The 18,022-nt window shown below is 47.8% G+C and overlaps 1 protein-coding gene across 2 annotated transcripts in view; it reads right to left on the bottom strand.

The window, feature by feature from the left end:
• BCL7A (BAF chromatin remodeling complex subunit BCL7A) overlaps nucleotides 1-18,022 on the bottom strand; it is a 28,992-nt gene that overhangs the window by 2,983 nt on the left and 7,987 nt on the right. The window contains exons 3-5 of one of the 2 annotated variants that reach the window (XM_041729245.1): nucleotides 14,317-14,413; nucleotides 10,341-10,508; nucleotides 2,072-2,256 (exon numbers count right to left, since the gene is read on the bottom strand). In XM_041729245.1, coding sequence (XP_041585179.1) covers nucleotides 2,072-2,256; nucleotides 10,341-10,508; nucleotides 14,317-14,413 — 450 coding nt within the window. The remainder of the gene's footprint in view (nucleotides 1-2,071; nucleotides 2,257-10,340; nucleotides 10,509-14,316; nucleotides 14,414-18,022) is intronic. The other variant, XM_041729246.1, reaches the window with a different exon arrangement.

Here is an 18,022-nt window from a genome sequence, read left to right as displayed (position 1 = left end):
TTGTCATCTGCTTGTCCCTGCTATATCCTGGCTGTGTCTCTTCCTCACCCACCACATCATGAGCCCCATGAGGGCAGGGAGGGACCCCATCTCTGGCTCATCCTGGGTCCCTAGTATCTGACACAGGGCCTGGTCCACTATGGGTGCCCAGTGTATGTTTAATATAGAGACCCAGGGCCTTGATGTGAGCTGTGTATGAGCTTCTTGTGGCAGACCCTGAGGCATCATAGAGAGGCTGAAAGAGCCGCCTCTGTATTCTCCCTTCTTCTCATTCTGAAAGCGATGAAAGCCCAATATGGTCATGACAGGACAAAGCAGGTACTGTGCCTTCTTCAGAGGATGCTGGGTCCCAATGGAGAGGAGGCCTTTGGTTCTGTAGAGCACTTGGATGGGAGGACAGCATATGAGCTTGGGAGTGGAGTCTGCAGAGAGGTGAACTGCTCTGCGTACCAGAAGGTACAGAAGAGGACGGAGAAACAGAAAGGGGAACAAAAGAGAGGAGCTACAAGCTCAGGACAGTTGAATACAGAGAACAGCCAGAGTATTCCTCCTGTTGGGAGGTTGGGGAAGCTTTTTTTTTTTAAACACAGGAATGGCCAAATGTCAATGTCGAGTTGCTTAACTAAAATGCATCCTCCTCCACTTTGCTCGTAGACCTGGGAGCTCTGTAGGCGAATATTTGTGTCTGTGTGTGCATAAGACAGTGGAAGAGGCTCCATTTCAGGTCTGGGTTCCCTGGAAATGGGACTGCAGGTTGGGGGCATGTTAGAATGTAAGAGCCCTGTACCTTTCAGATATCTGAGGGGTGGGGCAGGGCAGGGGGGTAACACTAGATGCCGCCAGGGTATGGATCAAAGTTTCAAGCTAAGTTGAAAAAAAAAAAAAAAAACTGAGTTTGGAAGGCCAGGAGATCCCAGCAGACATCCTGGTTTTTTACAAACTATACACAAGGCTTTGATTTTTAATCAAGTGGGCTCATGCTATGCCTGAGGTTCTAGGTCTTGCTTTCCTCATTTCACATTGTGAGGATAATTCTTTACTGTCTGTCTGTACCTGGGTCAACCACACCCTTTTTAACAGCTGCATACCCATCTGTTTCATCCATGACCACAGATTATTTAACCAGCCCCCTTTCGACAAACTTAGGTTGTGGCCAATTTCCTGCCACTGCAAACATATCTTCCATCAACACTCCTTCTGTGTCTTTGGTCATTTGGAGGAGTGTCCTGCAGGTAAGGGGATAGAGACATTAGAGTCCAGGAGGCACTTTCCCTTGGGGGAGGCCTGGCTTGCGGCTCTGCAAAGCGCAGACTGCATCCTGCCACCCCCTGCCCCTTCCAACCTTTCTGCTGCTACTTTTTGTCAGTTTCTCCTGAGGTACTAGAAGATCGTTTTATTAGTTGAAGTTTTGACACCTCGGGGTCCCCACTCATTTTAGGTGAGCCCAGAGGGTTGATAGTGAAAAATCACAATGATGGCATCTGGGGCATTCCCGTGTCCAGCTCCACACCAAGCGTGTTAGCCGTATTCTCTCATCCCATCTGCACTCTGGCCCCAAGACAGTTTCTATGACCCCATTTTGGCAGTTGCAGACAAGGAGGCTCGGTTATGCTAAGTTAAGGAGCTGGGATTCGAATCCAGGGTGTTTGTTCCTAGCCGGTAGCCACCTGTTCCTGCACTGTCTGATTCAGACCAGATGCTGACAAACAGTGATGACCCAGAACGGGGTCGAAGCAAGGGGGCAGTGCAGTCAGTTGCAAAATTCCAAAACATGATTCATCTTGCATTTAAGATTCTGAAGACTTATTGTCCCAGCAATAAAGGAAGTTGACTTTAAGTCACTAGAGCAGGCAATGCTTTCGTGGACCTGGGTAAACAAAGTGATAAAGCTGAGGCTGGGAAAGAGGATGCCTCCTTTTCCTATATCCTCCTCCCTGAGGGCTGGGCCCTGTGTCCTGGCCTTTGCTGTAGCTCTAATGCCCAGGGCGGGACACAGGATACTCACGAATCCTGCTCCATGGATACAGGGAAAAAACAACAAAACAAAATAACAAAACACCTTTCAACGTACCCCCGACACCCCAACGGGCTCCTGGCTGATCTGGCTGCCCCTCTGAGGCCTCGATCGAGGTACCTGAGAGATTGCGGACATCTCTGCAGCTAGACCCGCGTCTCCAGATGGCTGCCGTTCTACTTTCTCTGAACTGTTCATCGAGTTTTCCATTGAAGACTGTGAATTCTGCTCGTCAGAAGCATCTAAGGGAAAGCAAGATGACAGAAGCTGTTTTCAGACACGTGAGATGTGGAACCAGATGGACCTATTACTAAAAATACCTGGAACTGGGTAGTTTTTGTGGCCAGGCGGTCTGTCAGGGTTGCAAGGAGCTGGGAGGGCTTGGGAAGCCTCTTAAGTTTTTAGTGAGGTCATGTTAAGTGGCTGGCCCTAGGGCCTCCAGCCCTTTCCTGCACACCCACTACCTGCCGCCTGCCCCAGAGGACATCTTAGGGATGCTGCATGCTTTGTGCCATGTGCATCTGGCGCCCTCCAGTGGGCACAACATGTTCCAAACATCATGGCTGCTGACTCCTCCCTCTTTCACTCCAGAGCCTGCATGCTGCACCTGGGGAGCCTGCGGAGGTAACTGCCCTTTTGTAGACATTTCTCTTAGTAATATGGGTATTTTCCTGACCTCAGAGCAATGACTGATCATTGCATAGAAACAGAAAATACAGGGAAAAAAAGTTAGAATCAGTGATTATCTCACCCCACCCACAACTACCAACCCACTAACATTTCAGAGGATTTATTTTCATCTCTCCAGATGTTCTCCCCCAACATGCTTTTAATTCTCTGTTCTCCCCCCTGACAGAGATCACACAGAATTTTAGAAAAAATTTTCATGTCTTTAAAAATTCTCTGAATACAAGAGTGTGCAAGATGACTTCATGGCTTCTATCAAGCAATCACTTATTTATGAATCCTGTTTCACCAATTATTTGGGCTATTTCTTATGCATCAGTCTCTCTGCTCCCCTCCCCGCCCTGCTCCTTTAGCTGAAGGAAGTGGCAGGCCGTAGTTGGCTGTACGAGGTAGCAGTGTTGGTACCTGAAGCTTATTTTGGGCATCGAGCCACAGAGCTCACGGGGGGGAGCAGCAACATCCTGCCCAGAGCCCCACTCTGCTTGCATCCAAGGCCCTAACAACATTTGTCACCCTGATTTCTTTATTTTTTTTTAAGATTTATTTATTTATTTATTTATGATAGACAGAGAGAGAGAGAGAGAGAGAGAGAGAGCGAGAGGCAGAGACACAGGAGGAAGAAGCAGTCTCCATGCCGGGAGCCCAACGTGGGACTCGATCCCGGGACTCCAGGATCGCGCCCTGGGCCAAAGGCAGGCGCCAAACCACTGAGCCACCCAGGGATCCCCATCACCCTGATTTCTTTCAAAGTGCACTAGAATACTCAATAATGTCTTACTTTGAGGCTTCTGAGGCAGAAAGGAAAAAGAAAATATCCAGGCTTCAGTTTTAAAGTGAGCAAGCAATATGGAGAGATGGACCAAAGTCGGCAGCACTCCACAGCCTGAAGCCAGTGCGGGGCAGAGGGCTGGGGAGCAGGGCAGAAGGCAGGTGTGAGGCTCTCCTCTCCCAAGGAGGCTGACCTCCTGGCATGTCCATCTCAGGTAAGCTGCTGTTAACACATGCACTTACTTCCCAAACGAGCAGCCCCAATATCTTGAGGGCAGCACCCAGAGGCCTGCCACTCTGCCAGGGCCTTAGCTGGGTATTTCTGCTATCGCAGAGAGGCTTGGGGGTCTTCCTCAGGGACCCCTAAAAACCATCAAGGCTGATTACAGCCACCGTGTCAAGTGAGTCACTGTGTGGACTTAAGTGGAATGACAGGGGAAGTGCTCAAGTAACAAAATAACCCCAGCGGGGAGGAACTTTACCTAGGGCACAGGACCACACTCCCCAGAACCCTGACACTGTTTGATATTTGTTTTACTTAAAAAAAATTATTTATTTAAGTAATTTCTATACCCAACATGGCACTCCCGCTCACGACCCTGAAATCAAGAGTCACACACTTTACGGACGGATCCAGTCAGGCATCTCTATTTTGTTTTTGTTTTTTTAAGATTATTTATTTATTTATTCATGAGAGACACACAGAGAGAGGCAGAGACATAGGCAAAGGGAGCCTGATGTGGAACTCGATCCCAGGATGCCTGGGATCACAACCTGAGCCAAAGGCAGATGCTCAACCACTGAGCCACCCAGATGCCCCTTGTTTTACTCTAAACGCCCATGTGAATGGCAATTCCTCAGAAAGTTAAACCCAGCTACTCTAGCACTAGGTAGAGACTCAAAAGAACTGAAAATAGGTCCTCAAACTAGTATTTGTACATGAATGTTCATAGTAGTACTACTTCCAACAGCCAAAAAGATGGAAATAGCCCAAATGTAAATTCACAAATGAATCAAAAAACAAAATGTGGCACATCCACACAGTGGAGTATTACTGAGTCACTTAAAGGAAGGAGGGAGTGACACCTGCTATAGTGTGGATGAACCTCAAAAACACGATCCCGGGTGACAGAAGCCAAATACAAAAAGCCCACATATTACACACCCACTTACATGAAACATCCAGAACAGGCAAATGCATACAGAAAGCAGATTGGCAGTAGGTGGGGGTTGGGACCACGGGGAAGGGGAAGCAGCAGTTTATGCATACAGAGTTTCCTTTTGGGGCGATGGAAATGTTTTAGAACTGGACAGAGGTGTATTTCTTTCTTTCTTTCTTCTTCTTTTTTATTTTTTAATAAAGATTTTATTTGTTTGAGAGAGAGAAAGAGATCTCACACAGGAGTGTGCGTGAATGGGAGGAGGAAGGGCAGAGGGAGGAGAAGCATACTCTCTACTGAGCAGGGACCCCGGGCTTGATCCTAGGATCCCAGATCGTGACCTGAGCCGAAGGCAGATGCTTAACCAGCTGAACCACCCAGGCACCCCAGAGGGTGAATTTCATCTCAATTCTTAAAAAAAAATTAAAAAAAAATTTTTTTAATCCATGTTAACATTACATTTTATTTCCTAATATATGTTTTGCTTTAGCAAACACTTTGAACTGTTATTGGCCTCCTCTGGCCTCTCCTTTTCACCTGACACAGTGAGCTCTGCAGACTGGACAGGGAGGTGCAGAAGTCATGGACAGTCACCCGGAGAGTCATGCTGACCCCCTGCTCGGCCTGAGAGCTCCATGGGAACTGGCCCCTAAAGCTCACGTTGCACTCAAGGGCTTGGTGCAGCGGCCTGATTCTCTAGTGCTGGTGCTGGAACTCACCCAAGGGAAATTATTTTCCTAGGACCTAAATTTAGTCCAGTGAGTTTGGACATTATGTCATTCCCTGAACTCACTCAGCAGTAAACAAGTTCAAAGCAAGGTCAACAGCTGGCAACTAACCCACCCTGTCCTGCAGGCTGCATGCACCCACCTGGGAGGCTTTCATGCCTTTCCCATGAGGGCTCCCCTCAACTGTGGCACACTCTCCACCCTGCCACCCCAGCAATGCTGGGTAACTGTGGCTGGCCCAGTGGCCTGGGGTCCTCAGAAGAGGACTCTGGTATAGTTCCCACCTAGACTGGTAAAGCTTTTGGTGGTAGTAGGGACAAGGAGGGGGGGTAGGGGGTGGGGGTAGTAGCTACCAAAAACATGGCAGTTCTGGAAGCAGCGAACCAAGAAGCAATTTCTGCAGTTGAGCTTTAACTGAGTTTTAGGGCAAAGGAGATGCAGATCCCAGACATAGGAGAAATGAGGGAGAAAGCACACAGGATGGGAAAGAAGCCAGGATGTGTGCACACCCGGACCTGCAGATACGTATTACCTCCCCTCACTCACCAGGCCTTCCTGACATGTCAGGCTCAGGCTTGGGTGAGCACTTTGCTTTCCTTCCTGCCCCATTCCTTTTGGGGACTTGATGAGGAAGGCAACTTTCATTTGTCTCATTTTATAAATAAGGAAACAGGAAGGCTTGCAGGAGGTGACGCTGTCAGCCCAAGGCTGTGCTGCTAGCAAGTGTCAGCCTAGATGTGACTGGTCCCCGATCCCAGCCCACTGGTTCCACTGCCCTCTGCCCGCAGAGCCACAGTAACACAGGGCTGTCATGGGGACAAGAGAGGATGCTCACCTGGAAGGCCCATGTCAAACCTCCTGCCACTATGGTGGCTTTCAACTAAGGATGATTTTGCCCCTTGCCCCTGGGGGGGCATCTGGTAGTGTCTGAAAATATTTTTGGTGTCACAACCAGGGGTGGGGCATGCTACTGGCAGCCGGTGGAGAGAAGCCAGGGATGCTTCCCAACATCCCATCACACATGGGATGGCCCCACATGAAAGACCCATATGGCCCCAAATGCCAACAGTACTGAGGTTGAGAAACCCTGTCCACCACTTCTCTGGAGGAAAATGGAGATCTACTCAAATTTCATTTTATTTTATTTTTTAAAGATTTTATTTATTCATTCATGAGAGATACAGAGAGAGGAAGAGATACAGGCAGAGGGAGAAGCAGGCTCCATGCAGAGCCCGATGAGGGACTTGATCCCAGGACCCTCAGATCATGACCCGAGCCAAAGGTAGATGCTTAACCACTGAGCCACCTAGGTGCCCCTCTACCCAAATTTTAAATGCCTGCACGTCCAAGGTGATTGTTAAGGGTAGTCTTAAAAAAGGTTATAATCACATCTAGATTCTTCTAGATGCACTATCTCTCTAATGAGTCGTAGGGGAGCACATTAGACTCAACAGTGGTCCTCCTGGGCAGGGGGAGGACATTGGAGGCTCTGGGTGAGGGGGCTGTCCAGTCTGTGTCCTGAATTACTTCCTGTGTGCAGGGTCACCTGCATCCCTCCTACCCCCCACCCACAGGTCTACCTGGCACATGAGCGCCTTCCTCATCCGGCTCAGAAAGGGAAGGCACACCAGGTCCTGAGACCCTCGTGCCTGGCTGGCTCCCCACTCCCCCTGCATGTCCCCAGGCACTGCCCCTTGGTCTCTTCTGCTTGCACTGCTCATTCCCCTTCTATCCCATTGCTCATGCTTGGGTATGCCCAAGTCAGGCAGCACCTCCTCCAGAAAGCCTTTTCTGAGCCCACTAGGCTCCCTTTTCTTACTAACATAGCATTGATCACAAACTCAAAAGCCCCCTTAAGGGCCAGGCAGTGCCACAAATGAGTCATGGGGATGGTTCAACTCAGACACAGATAAGAAAAAAAACAAAACAAAACAAAAACACACACACAAAAAAAACCCCTAAAGGAATATTCCCCTGTTCCTTTTTTTTTTTTTTTTTTTTTTATTTATTTATTCACGACAGAGAGAGAGAGAGAGAGAGAGAGGCAGAGACACAGGCAGAGGGAGAAGCAGGCTCCATGCAGGGAGCCTGACGTGGGACCTGATCCTGGGTCTCCAGGATCACACCCTGGGCCGAAGGCAGGTGCTAAACCACTGAGCCACCCAGGCTGCCCCTATTCTCCTGTTCCTTAAATAGATATTCCCCAACCTCTCAGACTTTTACTTGTCTACTTTCGATGAGAAATAGGTTAAAAAAAAAAATCTTAATTTTTCCTTTAAATGTACAATAAGAAAAGCAACAGTGATCATGGAATAATACGAGGGCATGACTCTTGGGACTCAGTGTCATATCAGGGAGTGGCGGGGAGTGTGGTAGCTGGCCAAAGTGGGCCCACTCACCCTCCCTGGAAGGGCAACCACGTGTCTGCTCTAACGGGCGCTGCTCCACGGAAAAGCAGACTCAGTATTGTCAGATCTTCTGATTTCCTCAAGAGAAGGTGGAAATCAATCTTATTTTAAGTGAAATTATTTCATTTTAAGATTTTGACATCCAATTCAAATTAAAAATAAAAATAGCAGCAGCCCCATGCCATGCGCTAGATCTAGTCTGTCTGCGACCTCTGGGGAGTCTCATTCTCAATTTTGGTGTCCATATCCCCCTGCTTCCCTCTGAGTTCTTGGGGCAGGAGGCGGACCAGCACCAAGTCTCACACAAAGCAGGTGTGGGAAAGTGTGTCAAAGACAATGGAACGGGGTTTGAATCGATGCCATGACACAGAGAAGCCTCCCTCCCTCTGCTGCCTTCCCTGTTGGGTAAACAGCACAGCAGCCAGATCTCATGCTCAGCTTGGGTGTCTGCAGGTGCTTTACCCCCAGCTGGCCCTCCTCATCCTCTCTTCACAGATTCTGGCAAGGCCATCCCTCCAGATGCTAGGGGTCACCCTCCAGTCCCCGCTCAGCCCAGGTACCACATGTCAACACATACTCCCATCTTGGACCTTCAGAATATACCTCGATATCGGACAATCAAGAACTATGGACTGGTCTTCTTAGGTGTAATGATAGTACTTGTGATCATGTAAAAAAATCTTTTAAAATATATACATAATAAATATATATATTTTAAATATTTATATATATAAATATATATTAAAATCTTTTTAAATATATATATTTTAGCATATATATATATATGCTTACTTATTTATGAATGAATGAATTACACAGAGAGAGGCAAGACATAGGCAGAGAGAGAAGCAGACTCCCTGCGGGGAGCCCAAGGTAGGACTCGATCCCAGGACTCCAGGATCACACCCTGGGTCGAAGGCAGACGCTCAACTGCTGGCGTCCCAGAAAATTCTTATTTTTAAGAGATGTGTACTGAAGTGTTCAGGGAAGAAATGCTGTAAGATCTGTAAGTTACCTTCAAATGCCTCCCTCCCCAAATATTTACAGACAAAGCAAAACAAATTAATAATTGCCAAATTCAGTGGGCATATACAGGACAGTACCCTGTTCTTTTCATTTTTCTGTATGTTTGAAAATTTTCATTAAGAATCCAGAGATCCGGGCAGCCCAGGTGGCTCAGTGGTTTAGCGCCGCCTTAGGCCCGGGGTAATCCTGGAGACCCAGGATCGAGTCCCACGTCAGGCTCCCTGCATAGAGCCCACTTCTCCCTCTGCCTGTGTCTCTGCCTCTATCTCTGTGTCTCTTACGAATAAATAAAATCTTAAAAAATAAAAAAATAATAATAATAAAGAATCCAGAGATCTGGGTAGCCTGGGTGGCTCAATGATTTAGTGCTACCTTCAGCCCAGGGCGTGATCCTAGAGACCCGGGATCGAGTCCCACGTCAGGCTCCCTGCATAGAGCCTGCTTCTCCCTCTCTGTCTCTGTCTCTGTCTCTCTCTCACGAATAAATAAATAAAATCTTAAAAAAAAAAAAAAGAATCCAGAGATCTCGGGAATCTGGGTGGCTCAGTGGCTGAGTGTCTGCTTTTGGCTCAGGTCATGATCCCAGGGTCTCTCTATGTGTCTCATGAATGAATAAATAAAATCTTTTCAAAAAAGAATCCAGGGATCCCTGGGTGGCTCAGAGGTTTAGCGCCTGCCTTTGGCCCAGGGCATGATCCTGGAATCCTGGGATCAAGTCCCACATCGGGCTCCCTGCATGGAGCCTGCTTCTCCCTCTGCCTGTGTCTCTCACGAATAAGTAAATAAAGTTAAAAAAAAAAAAAAGATAAAATCTTAAAAAAAAAGAATCCAGAGATCTCAAAATAGACAAAAATAAACATACACATATACAAGTACATATATGTCCTCCACAACCAGACTACTTCTTACCACCTTCATCGCTCCCACCCTGCCCACACCAGCAGTCACCTTCCATTTGGATGACTGCTATAGCCCTACTATCTGTTCCCAATCACAGCAACCAAACTGATTCTCTAGACCATGGCACTCAATCCTGTCTTACTCGGCACAGAAGCAAGGGCCTGTTTAGTGGCCTAAGATACCCAACACTCAAGGTCCTTCGATTTCATCTCTGATTTCATCTCACTTTGTGAACCCTTCATCCTCCCTTCCCCAGCCACTGAGCATACCCTTGCCTGAGGGCCTTCGCACCGCCCATTCCATCTGCCATAGTGCTTTCTCCCACTTTTCCACAAGGTTTGCTCCCTTACCTAATTTTAGCCTAATATGCTCTAATGTCACCTTCTTAATGAAGCCTTCCCTGGCCACCCTATTTAAAAATAAAACAGTCCCTATAATTCACCAAGACTCTCTATTTCTCTTATGGTTTGCCACAGAACTTATCTTCCAAAAACTAGACTGTAGTATTTTTAAATTCCCCCACAAGAATATGAGCTAGTCTAGGCATTACCTTTCTTCTACCGTGATCTTCTAGGGGTTGGCATGTAACAGGCCCTCCTAGAGACCTATCAACCAACTATATGAAGGCTCAGTCCCTGCAGACACATACCTTCGGCCCCAGGGAGCTCCTTCCCATCGGCCTGGGCCTCATCAGCCTTGGCGTCAGTACCTTCGCCAGGCACAGCTGAGCTGGGCTCCGGAGCAGGGCTGGAGTTACTGCTATTCTCCTGTTTGATCGGGGAGGCATCTGCGATGGAACTCTGGTTGCTGTTATCATCTGCAAGGGGAACAGAATCATAGGGTGAAATGCCACAGCTACTGAAGAAAGGTGAGTTAGGGGCTCAGCTTTCTGACAGAACCACAGGGTGAAATGCCACAGCTACTGAGGAAAGGTGTGTTAGGGGCTCAGCCTCCTTCCTCCCAGGGAAGGAGACACTTCGGAAATAAGCCAGCCACCTGGGGCCATTCTGCATGTTCTGCAAGGAAGAGGCTTCTGGGAGCTTCCCCTGCTGGCTCAGTCCTTGGGGGAGGAGAGGTGCAGCTGTCTACAGACAGGGCTTCCCACATTTTAAGTCTTTAGAGGACATTTGAGGCCTCGTTCTGGGTGAAGAAGCCAGATTTGTGCACCTGGCTCTGTAACAACACAAAGGCTGAAGCATGGTCCATTCCGAAGTGTTGCCAAAAATGTTCCATTGATCTAACCAAGTGTCTAGACCAACTTCCACCTGATACAAAATAAAAGAGTGAGAGGGACATGTTAACAGAAGGGAGGGTATTCCACAGAATAATCCACCCAGCTCTTCAGGTCAAAAAAAGAAAAGAGAGAAACAGAGATGGAGACAGGGAGAGAGGGAGAGAGAGAGAGAAAGAGAGAAGCAGGGAAGATTATTACAAAGAAATTCAAGAGAATTAACAGCTAAACAGGACATGTGAAAACTACTTAGATTCTGTTTGGAATGGGCCAGCTTGTAAGGGACATTTTGGAACAACTGGGGAATTTGAATATAGTCTGGGATTTAGAAGACATGATGAAGTAACTATGACTTTTGTTAGGAGTGAAAGCATCGCAGGTGTATAGAAATGTCATTTATTCGTGACGCATGCTGAAGGTTTAGCCACAGACTTAAAACTTATTTTGAGGGAATGCAGGGAAACTTATTTTAAAACACTTCAGCATGGGCTGCCTACGATTGTCAGAGTTCCCTGAACTTAACACTTGAGAGCTAAGCATGTTTTATATGTAAATTGCACTTCAATTAAAAAACTCAATATATTAAAAAAAAGATGAGGCAAACATGGCATGCTAGTGAAAACCTAGGTGACAGATATATGAAGTTCATCACGCTATTCTTCCTACTGTTCTCAATTATGAAATTTTTCATAATACAGAGAAAAAAAGAGAAGCTATCTGAACAAAGCATTTGTGGTTGAGCTGGTGGCAAGGCTGAGAGTCCAGGGGCACATATCCCCTGGCCCTGAACCCTATCTTAGCCTGAGAGAGTCATGTTAAGTTGCAGATACCCAAGTGGCGATTTCAAAAATATTACCACACTGCTTTTCTGGGCCATGCTGGGCACCTGGGACCGAGGCTACTTTTGTAAAACAGAGAACGAGAGGGAGACACGGAACAGCAGACTCACACTTTCTAGGCACCTACTACATGCTGGCACTGAGCAAAAACACTGACGGTCACTTTGTTTCATCTTCCCAACAACCTGCCAGGTAGGGGCCGGTACCTCCCTCCTGTACAGAGGGAGAGACTGAGGCTCTAAGCAGAAGAACCCCTTGCTCAGGTTGGTCTGCCCAACTCCAAACAACCTGCTGAGGAAGCGCCAGGCAGTCACACGGTCCCAGCCAGGTAAACTGCATCTTATTCTAAGTGTACTAGTTACACAAAAGCATCCTTTTGTTAATTCTGGGACTTAAAAAAAAAAAAGTGTGCTCTCCTGATTTGCCTTTTAAGAAAATCTGAACTTTCTTCCTATACCAACCTAGGTGTGCATGTGAATGAAAGGCAGAGACCCAAACCGTGGATCCCAGCATGAAGTTATGTTAATTAAGGACAACAAGCACTAATGTTTAACAAGTTAGCTGCTGGAGGTTAACCTGGTCACCTGGTAACCACATGACCCTGACACTCAAGTTAACACTGGTAGATTCTCAGACACGAAAGAGGTGGCTGCAGATGCCCACTACCCCAGTGGGAGCCTTTCAGATCATCCTGCCCAGGCCTATATCTTTCCTTGCCTTTGGACACATCCATGTCTGGTGGCTACACACAGGTCTTGGGTGCACATGTACTAAAATGGAAAGGATACTGAGAAGGTGAGTGAGGCTCCTATATCAGGAATGCCTGGGTTGGTGGCCACACACTTGGATTCTGCCTCCAAAGAACCTCAAGGCCACCGCTGGCATTCATGAGCTTCCTAACCTGGGGCAGCCACTGCCCTGAACCTTCATTTCCTTATCTGCAAGAGATTTGTTTTTACGATGAAATGAGGTAAGACATGAAATGGACTTAGCGAGATGCTTGGCACATTGTGACAGCTCCTTAAATGTCATCTATTAACACACCAAAGGGCTTTTAGGGAATTATCTTATTTAATACTCAAAAGGACTTTATGGAGTGGGCATTACCATTCCCATTGGACAGACTGAAAACAGACCTAAAGGTTACATGTTAAATAACACACCCGGGGGAGATCCTGGGGAGTCAGATGTGAACGCAGGTGGGATCTTGTCCTCTGCTCTATAAGGCTCTCACCTGTGAGCCGGGGGGGGGGGGGGGGGGGGGGGGAATGTCTTCTCAATCCCTAGAGAGTGGGGATCTAAGTGATGCCAGGGGGCAGATTTGTCCCAGCTCAAATACCTAGTTCAATTGTGCCCAATAATTCAATTGCGATTGTACAGCCAGTGAGGGGCTTTCTTGACACATCAGCCATCAGCAAAACCCCTCTGTAATTTCTTGAAGCCTGCCCTCGGAGCTCGTGATTGTGTTTTCTAGAATGGTCAGCTTAGGCAAATGGTACTCCTTCCCCAGAGCAAGACAGCCCCAGAACCAGAGGGGGCAGAAACTCGATCAAACCAATATTCCCCTTTGGTGTACTTATTTATCTAATACCAGCTTGGTGTATGAAAGGCCTGGGTGGTCAAAAGGACAACAGAAACTGGGATCAAAAGATGGGAAAAGGCAAGTGGTACAAGCTGTTCTACTGGCAGACCAGGCAGGTGGTCCTGGAGTGGCCACAGCCTCCGGTAGAAACAGCTGCTGCCGCCTTGAGGGAACATACCCAGAGTTTCTGGGTCTGATTTTTCAAAGGATGGCAGAAATGCACATTTCCTAATTTATGAATATCAGAAACCCCATTTTTCAGAAATGTTATGTTTGAATCTCTCAGGTCAGAAGTCAGGCAGGATTGCCAGGAACGTTCCGTCTCAATCTGGGCTGGTTACATGGATGAATGTAATCTGGATACATATTACGAAGCCATCACTTATGATTTGTGCCTTTCCTCTCAGTTAACAAGGCAAAACAGGAACTCAACCCCAGCAATGTCAAAACTGCAGACTGGCTAAAGCAGGTCTCCAGCCTGGATTCAATCAGTGAGACATAACTTTTGAAAATAAGTCAGCGAAGAAAGGCAGGATGTCAATGTGGAAGGCAGGTCCCCAGGGTCCCAGAGTGATTAACAGGATGTTAAAATCCAGTTTAGAGTTTCCCAGCAGCCAAAGTAAAATCAGAAATGGAAAATATCATCATTTTTATGGTAGGTCAGGCCTAGGAGGGAAAATGAGCATATACCCAAAAAAGAGTTCCTGAACACACACGGGGCTGACAGGTCATCTCCTGTGAGGTTTGTGTCACTAGGCAAGAAGGTCTTATTTTGTGTCTCTGGCTTGTTTTATGTTTCATGGCTTGCTGTGCTGGGAACAGAAGTTTCTCCTCCGCTGAGCCTTCTCTTGGGTACAGAGGCCTCCCGGTGCTGCCCAGCCCTCCTACCCTCGCCTGGAATGTGAACAAACCTGCTGGTGAGAACAAAACCCGAGGGCCCTGCCACAGCCCAGGGCCTGGCAGGAGAGCTCACCATGCATGTCCATCATCCCTGGGGAGGAGCTGTTCTCCGGCGTGGTCACCTCAGAGCCACACTTCTCATCTTTGCCTTTTTTCTTGTTCTTGTTCTTCTGAAGGAGAAAATGGAGCAGAAACTGAGTCACCATATTGTGTGTGCATGCGTAAGCAAGCCCCTGGGGGGTGATATGAATATTTTATTCAGCTGGTTCATCTTGGAGCCCGCAAGTCTCTGGAGGGCTCTCCCTGGCCTGCATTTGAACATGTCTCATTACGGGCCTCACCTGCAGAAGGAAGGATTCTGGGGCTGGGCTGGGGGCGGGGTGGTGGAGGCTGGGCATAAACCTGCCTTGTGTGTGAGGTCAGCATTAGCAGGCATGCAAACAGCCAAGCTCACGAGAATTTCCTCCACCTTCAGAGAGAGTATCTAGGGAAAAGGCCAGAGTCACCTTGCCCAGAGTAGGTAGAGTGATGCCAGGTGAGGGATGGAGAAGACCCAGGTCACATACTCCCACTATCTGTAGGCCCCAGGGCTGACTCCCAGCATCACAATGGAAGGCCAGGTGAGGAGGAAAATCCAAGGTGAAGGGATGGTGAAGAGGATGCTCTGTGTGTGCAGTCCCATTTTTTTTCCTTTTTTAAATAAATGGAATAGAATTGTATTAGAAATGACCTGTGTCGGGCAGCCCCCAGTGGCCCAGTGGTTTAGCACCGCCTGCAGCCTAGGGCGTGATCCTGGAGACCCAGGATGGAGTCCCACATCGGGCTCCCTGCATGGAGCCTGCTTCTCCCTCTGCCTGTGTCTCTGCCTCTCTCTCCCTCTGTGCCTCTCATGAATAAATAAATAAAATCTTAAAAAAAAAAAAAAAAAAGAAATGACCTGTATCCATGGGTAAGGCTCATTAAATTACGGCACATTCTTTCAATGTAATGTAATGCAATAATTACCAAGAATAAGACAGCTCTTCATGTCCTAATGTGGATGCTGTAGAACACGGGAAGGGAAGACCACTATTAATGGGGAAAAAAGGACACGTGGACCTCTCTCCACACGTGTGTCTGTGTGCACTTTCTCTGGAAGGATAAACAAACACCGGTCACCTCCAGGGAAATGAGCTGGGTGGCATGGGGGCCATGCACAGGGATGGGAAGCAAATTTACAAAAAGATATATATATATATATATTTGAAAAAGTAGCATTTGAAGAACCTGCACACCTACAGAGATGGAAACTAGATTGGTGAATTCTGGGACCATGGGGCAGGTGGGGGAGTAATTGCTCACAGATCTGAGTTTTGTTTTAAGGGTAACTAAAATGTTCTGGAATTATAACAGTGATGGCTACACACAGTAAATATATTCACACTAACTTATATACCTTCTTAGGAGAGTGAATTTTATGGCATGTGAGTTGTCATTTAAACAAACTTTTTTTTTTTTTTTTAAGATTTTTATTTATTTAATCATGAGAGACACAGAGAGAGAGAGAGGCAGAGGGAGAAGCAGGCTCTATGCAGGGAACCCGACTTAGGACTCGATCCTGGACCTCCAGGATCACGCCCTGGGCTGAAGGTGGCGCTAAACCGCTGAGCCACCTGGGCTGCCCTAAACAAATGTTTTGTTTTGTTTTTAAGATTTTATTTATTTATTCATGAGAGACACACAGAAAGGGAGAGAGGCAGAGACACAGGCAAAGGGAGAAGCAGACTCCATGTAGGGAGCCCGATGTGGGACTCCATCCTGGGACTCCAGGATCAGGCCCTGGGCCTAAGGCGGCGCTAAACTGCTGAGCCACCCAGGGATCCCTTAAAGTAATGTATGAATTTTGTAAATTGGTTTCCCTATTCAAAAGAAAAAAAAACTGGGGCATCTGGGTGGCTCAGTTGGTTAAGCGTCTGTCTTCGGTTTGGGTTATGATCCCAGGGTCCTGGGATCGAGCCCCAAGTCCAGGGGGCTCCCTGCTCCCTCCCTGTGCTTAGCAGAGAGCCTGCTTCTCTTTCTCCCTCTGCTGCCCTCCTTGTTCATGCTCTTTCTATACATAAAATAAATAAATAAAATCTCAAAAAAAAAAAAAAAAAGAAAAGAAAAATTTGCAAGAGTTCTGAAGGGGGAGAAAATGGTGCAACCATGTTGTAATTGGGTATTTAAAAAATAAAAAGCTACCCCTCTACAACCACCAGAGACTCCGATTCAGCTGTCTGGGGTGGGACCCAGGGACCTGCATTTCTTTAAGATTCCCAGGGGACTAGATCTCAGCCAGGAGTGGGACCTATCACCCTAGAGGGAAAGAGGGTGGGAAACAGTATATTGTACATCGTAGCTCAGAGACAATGGCAAATTAGCATTTTTCTAGTACTGTCTGCAAAGCCTTGCTGGGTTAAGTTCTCTGTTTGGTATTTGATATACTGCCTTTACACTGTTGCAGAAACCCCAGGAGCCGGATATTGCTGCTCCACTGCACAAAGAGGGAACTAGGGCCCAGCAAGGTGGAGGTCACCTGTCTGCCTCACAGGTCAATGGGGAGGGGGAACCTATCCCATACCTCTTTGCCCAGCCAGGAGCTGCCCTGTCCTTCCCAACAGCCCATACATTACTTTCTCCTTGATCACAATCCATTTTGGCACTTCCCTGATGTCTGTTTCATGCTATTCTATAATTATCTTTCCCAACAAGATTATAAATTCCTTGAGAGCAAGGACCATGTCTTCTCAAATGCAACCAGCGTTTATACAACACCTAATAATGTGCAAGGCACAGACGTGGGCCAGAGCCAGGAGCTGCCTTCGAGGAGCTGGCTGCACCCTGCTCTCACCTCCACAACAGCCAGTACCAATTGCTGTGATGGGCTAGGTCTTGGGGCCTCGGAGGAAGGCAACCCTGGTGGCTCCATGAGCCCAGGCCAGAACCAGAAAAGGTGACAAACACTGACATTCTCCAGGGAGCACCAACCTGCCCAGAGAGGAGCTTGTGATCATAGGGTCAAGGATGGAGCCTCAGCCATGCCAGGAGACCTGAGACAGGTAACTGAAGATGGTGGACAGAGGCTTAGCCTCACCTTCATGGCCCCCTAGAAACCCACCAATCATGACCACAACACACACACACACACACACACACACACACATACACACACACACACCCTATCCAAGCAAATAGAGTCATCCATCCAGGTGGCTCAGCGTGAGCCATCTCCCTGAACAAGAGGACTGCTCGCCATGAATAGGGAAGGCGCTCCGGGCAGTCCATGCCGAGGTCTGTAAGTGGGACCATTCTGGATGTTGACTGGAAATGACCTGAGATCTTTGGGGGTAACTGGTCCAGGAGCCATGAGGCTGAAGAAATACCTCTGTGTAGGGCAGCTGCTGCCAGTCCCCAGTACCTCCCAGACACTAGGCACAGTTGCTGAAGCTCCCTCTAGTGGTTGTAGTCAGCATCTTGCCCACATGCCCACCCTGCCCTGCCCCACTTCCCTCCGCCACCCCCAGGGGCCCCAACAGTGGCTGTTCCCATGCCCTGAACCCTCTTGCTCTGGGGTTACCAGCAGCTCCAACCACCAGGAGGCTCTCTAACAGCAAAGAGAGCATATGTTTTGGAGTCAAACAGACCTAACACTTGCTGTGTGATTCTGGGGAGGTGACTTCACCTCTCTGAGCCTGCATCCTCACTTGCACAAAGGGGATAAAGAGATCAACACAACAGACCTGGTATGAGAAATGCATGAG

The sequence above is a fragment of the Vulpes lagopus genome, chromosome 14 (assembly GCF_018345385.1).
Source record: "Vulpes lagopus strain Blue_001 chromosome 14, ASM1834538v1, whole genome shotgun sequence".
NCBI lineage: Eukaryota > Metazoa > Chordata > Mammalia > Carnivora > Canidae > Vulpes > Vulpes lagopus.
This window is presented reverse-complemented; position numbering and strand designations above follow the sequence as displayed.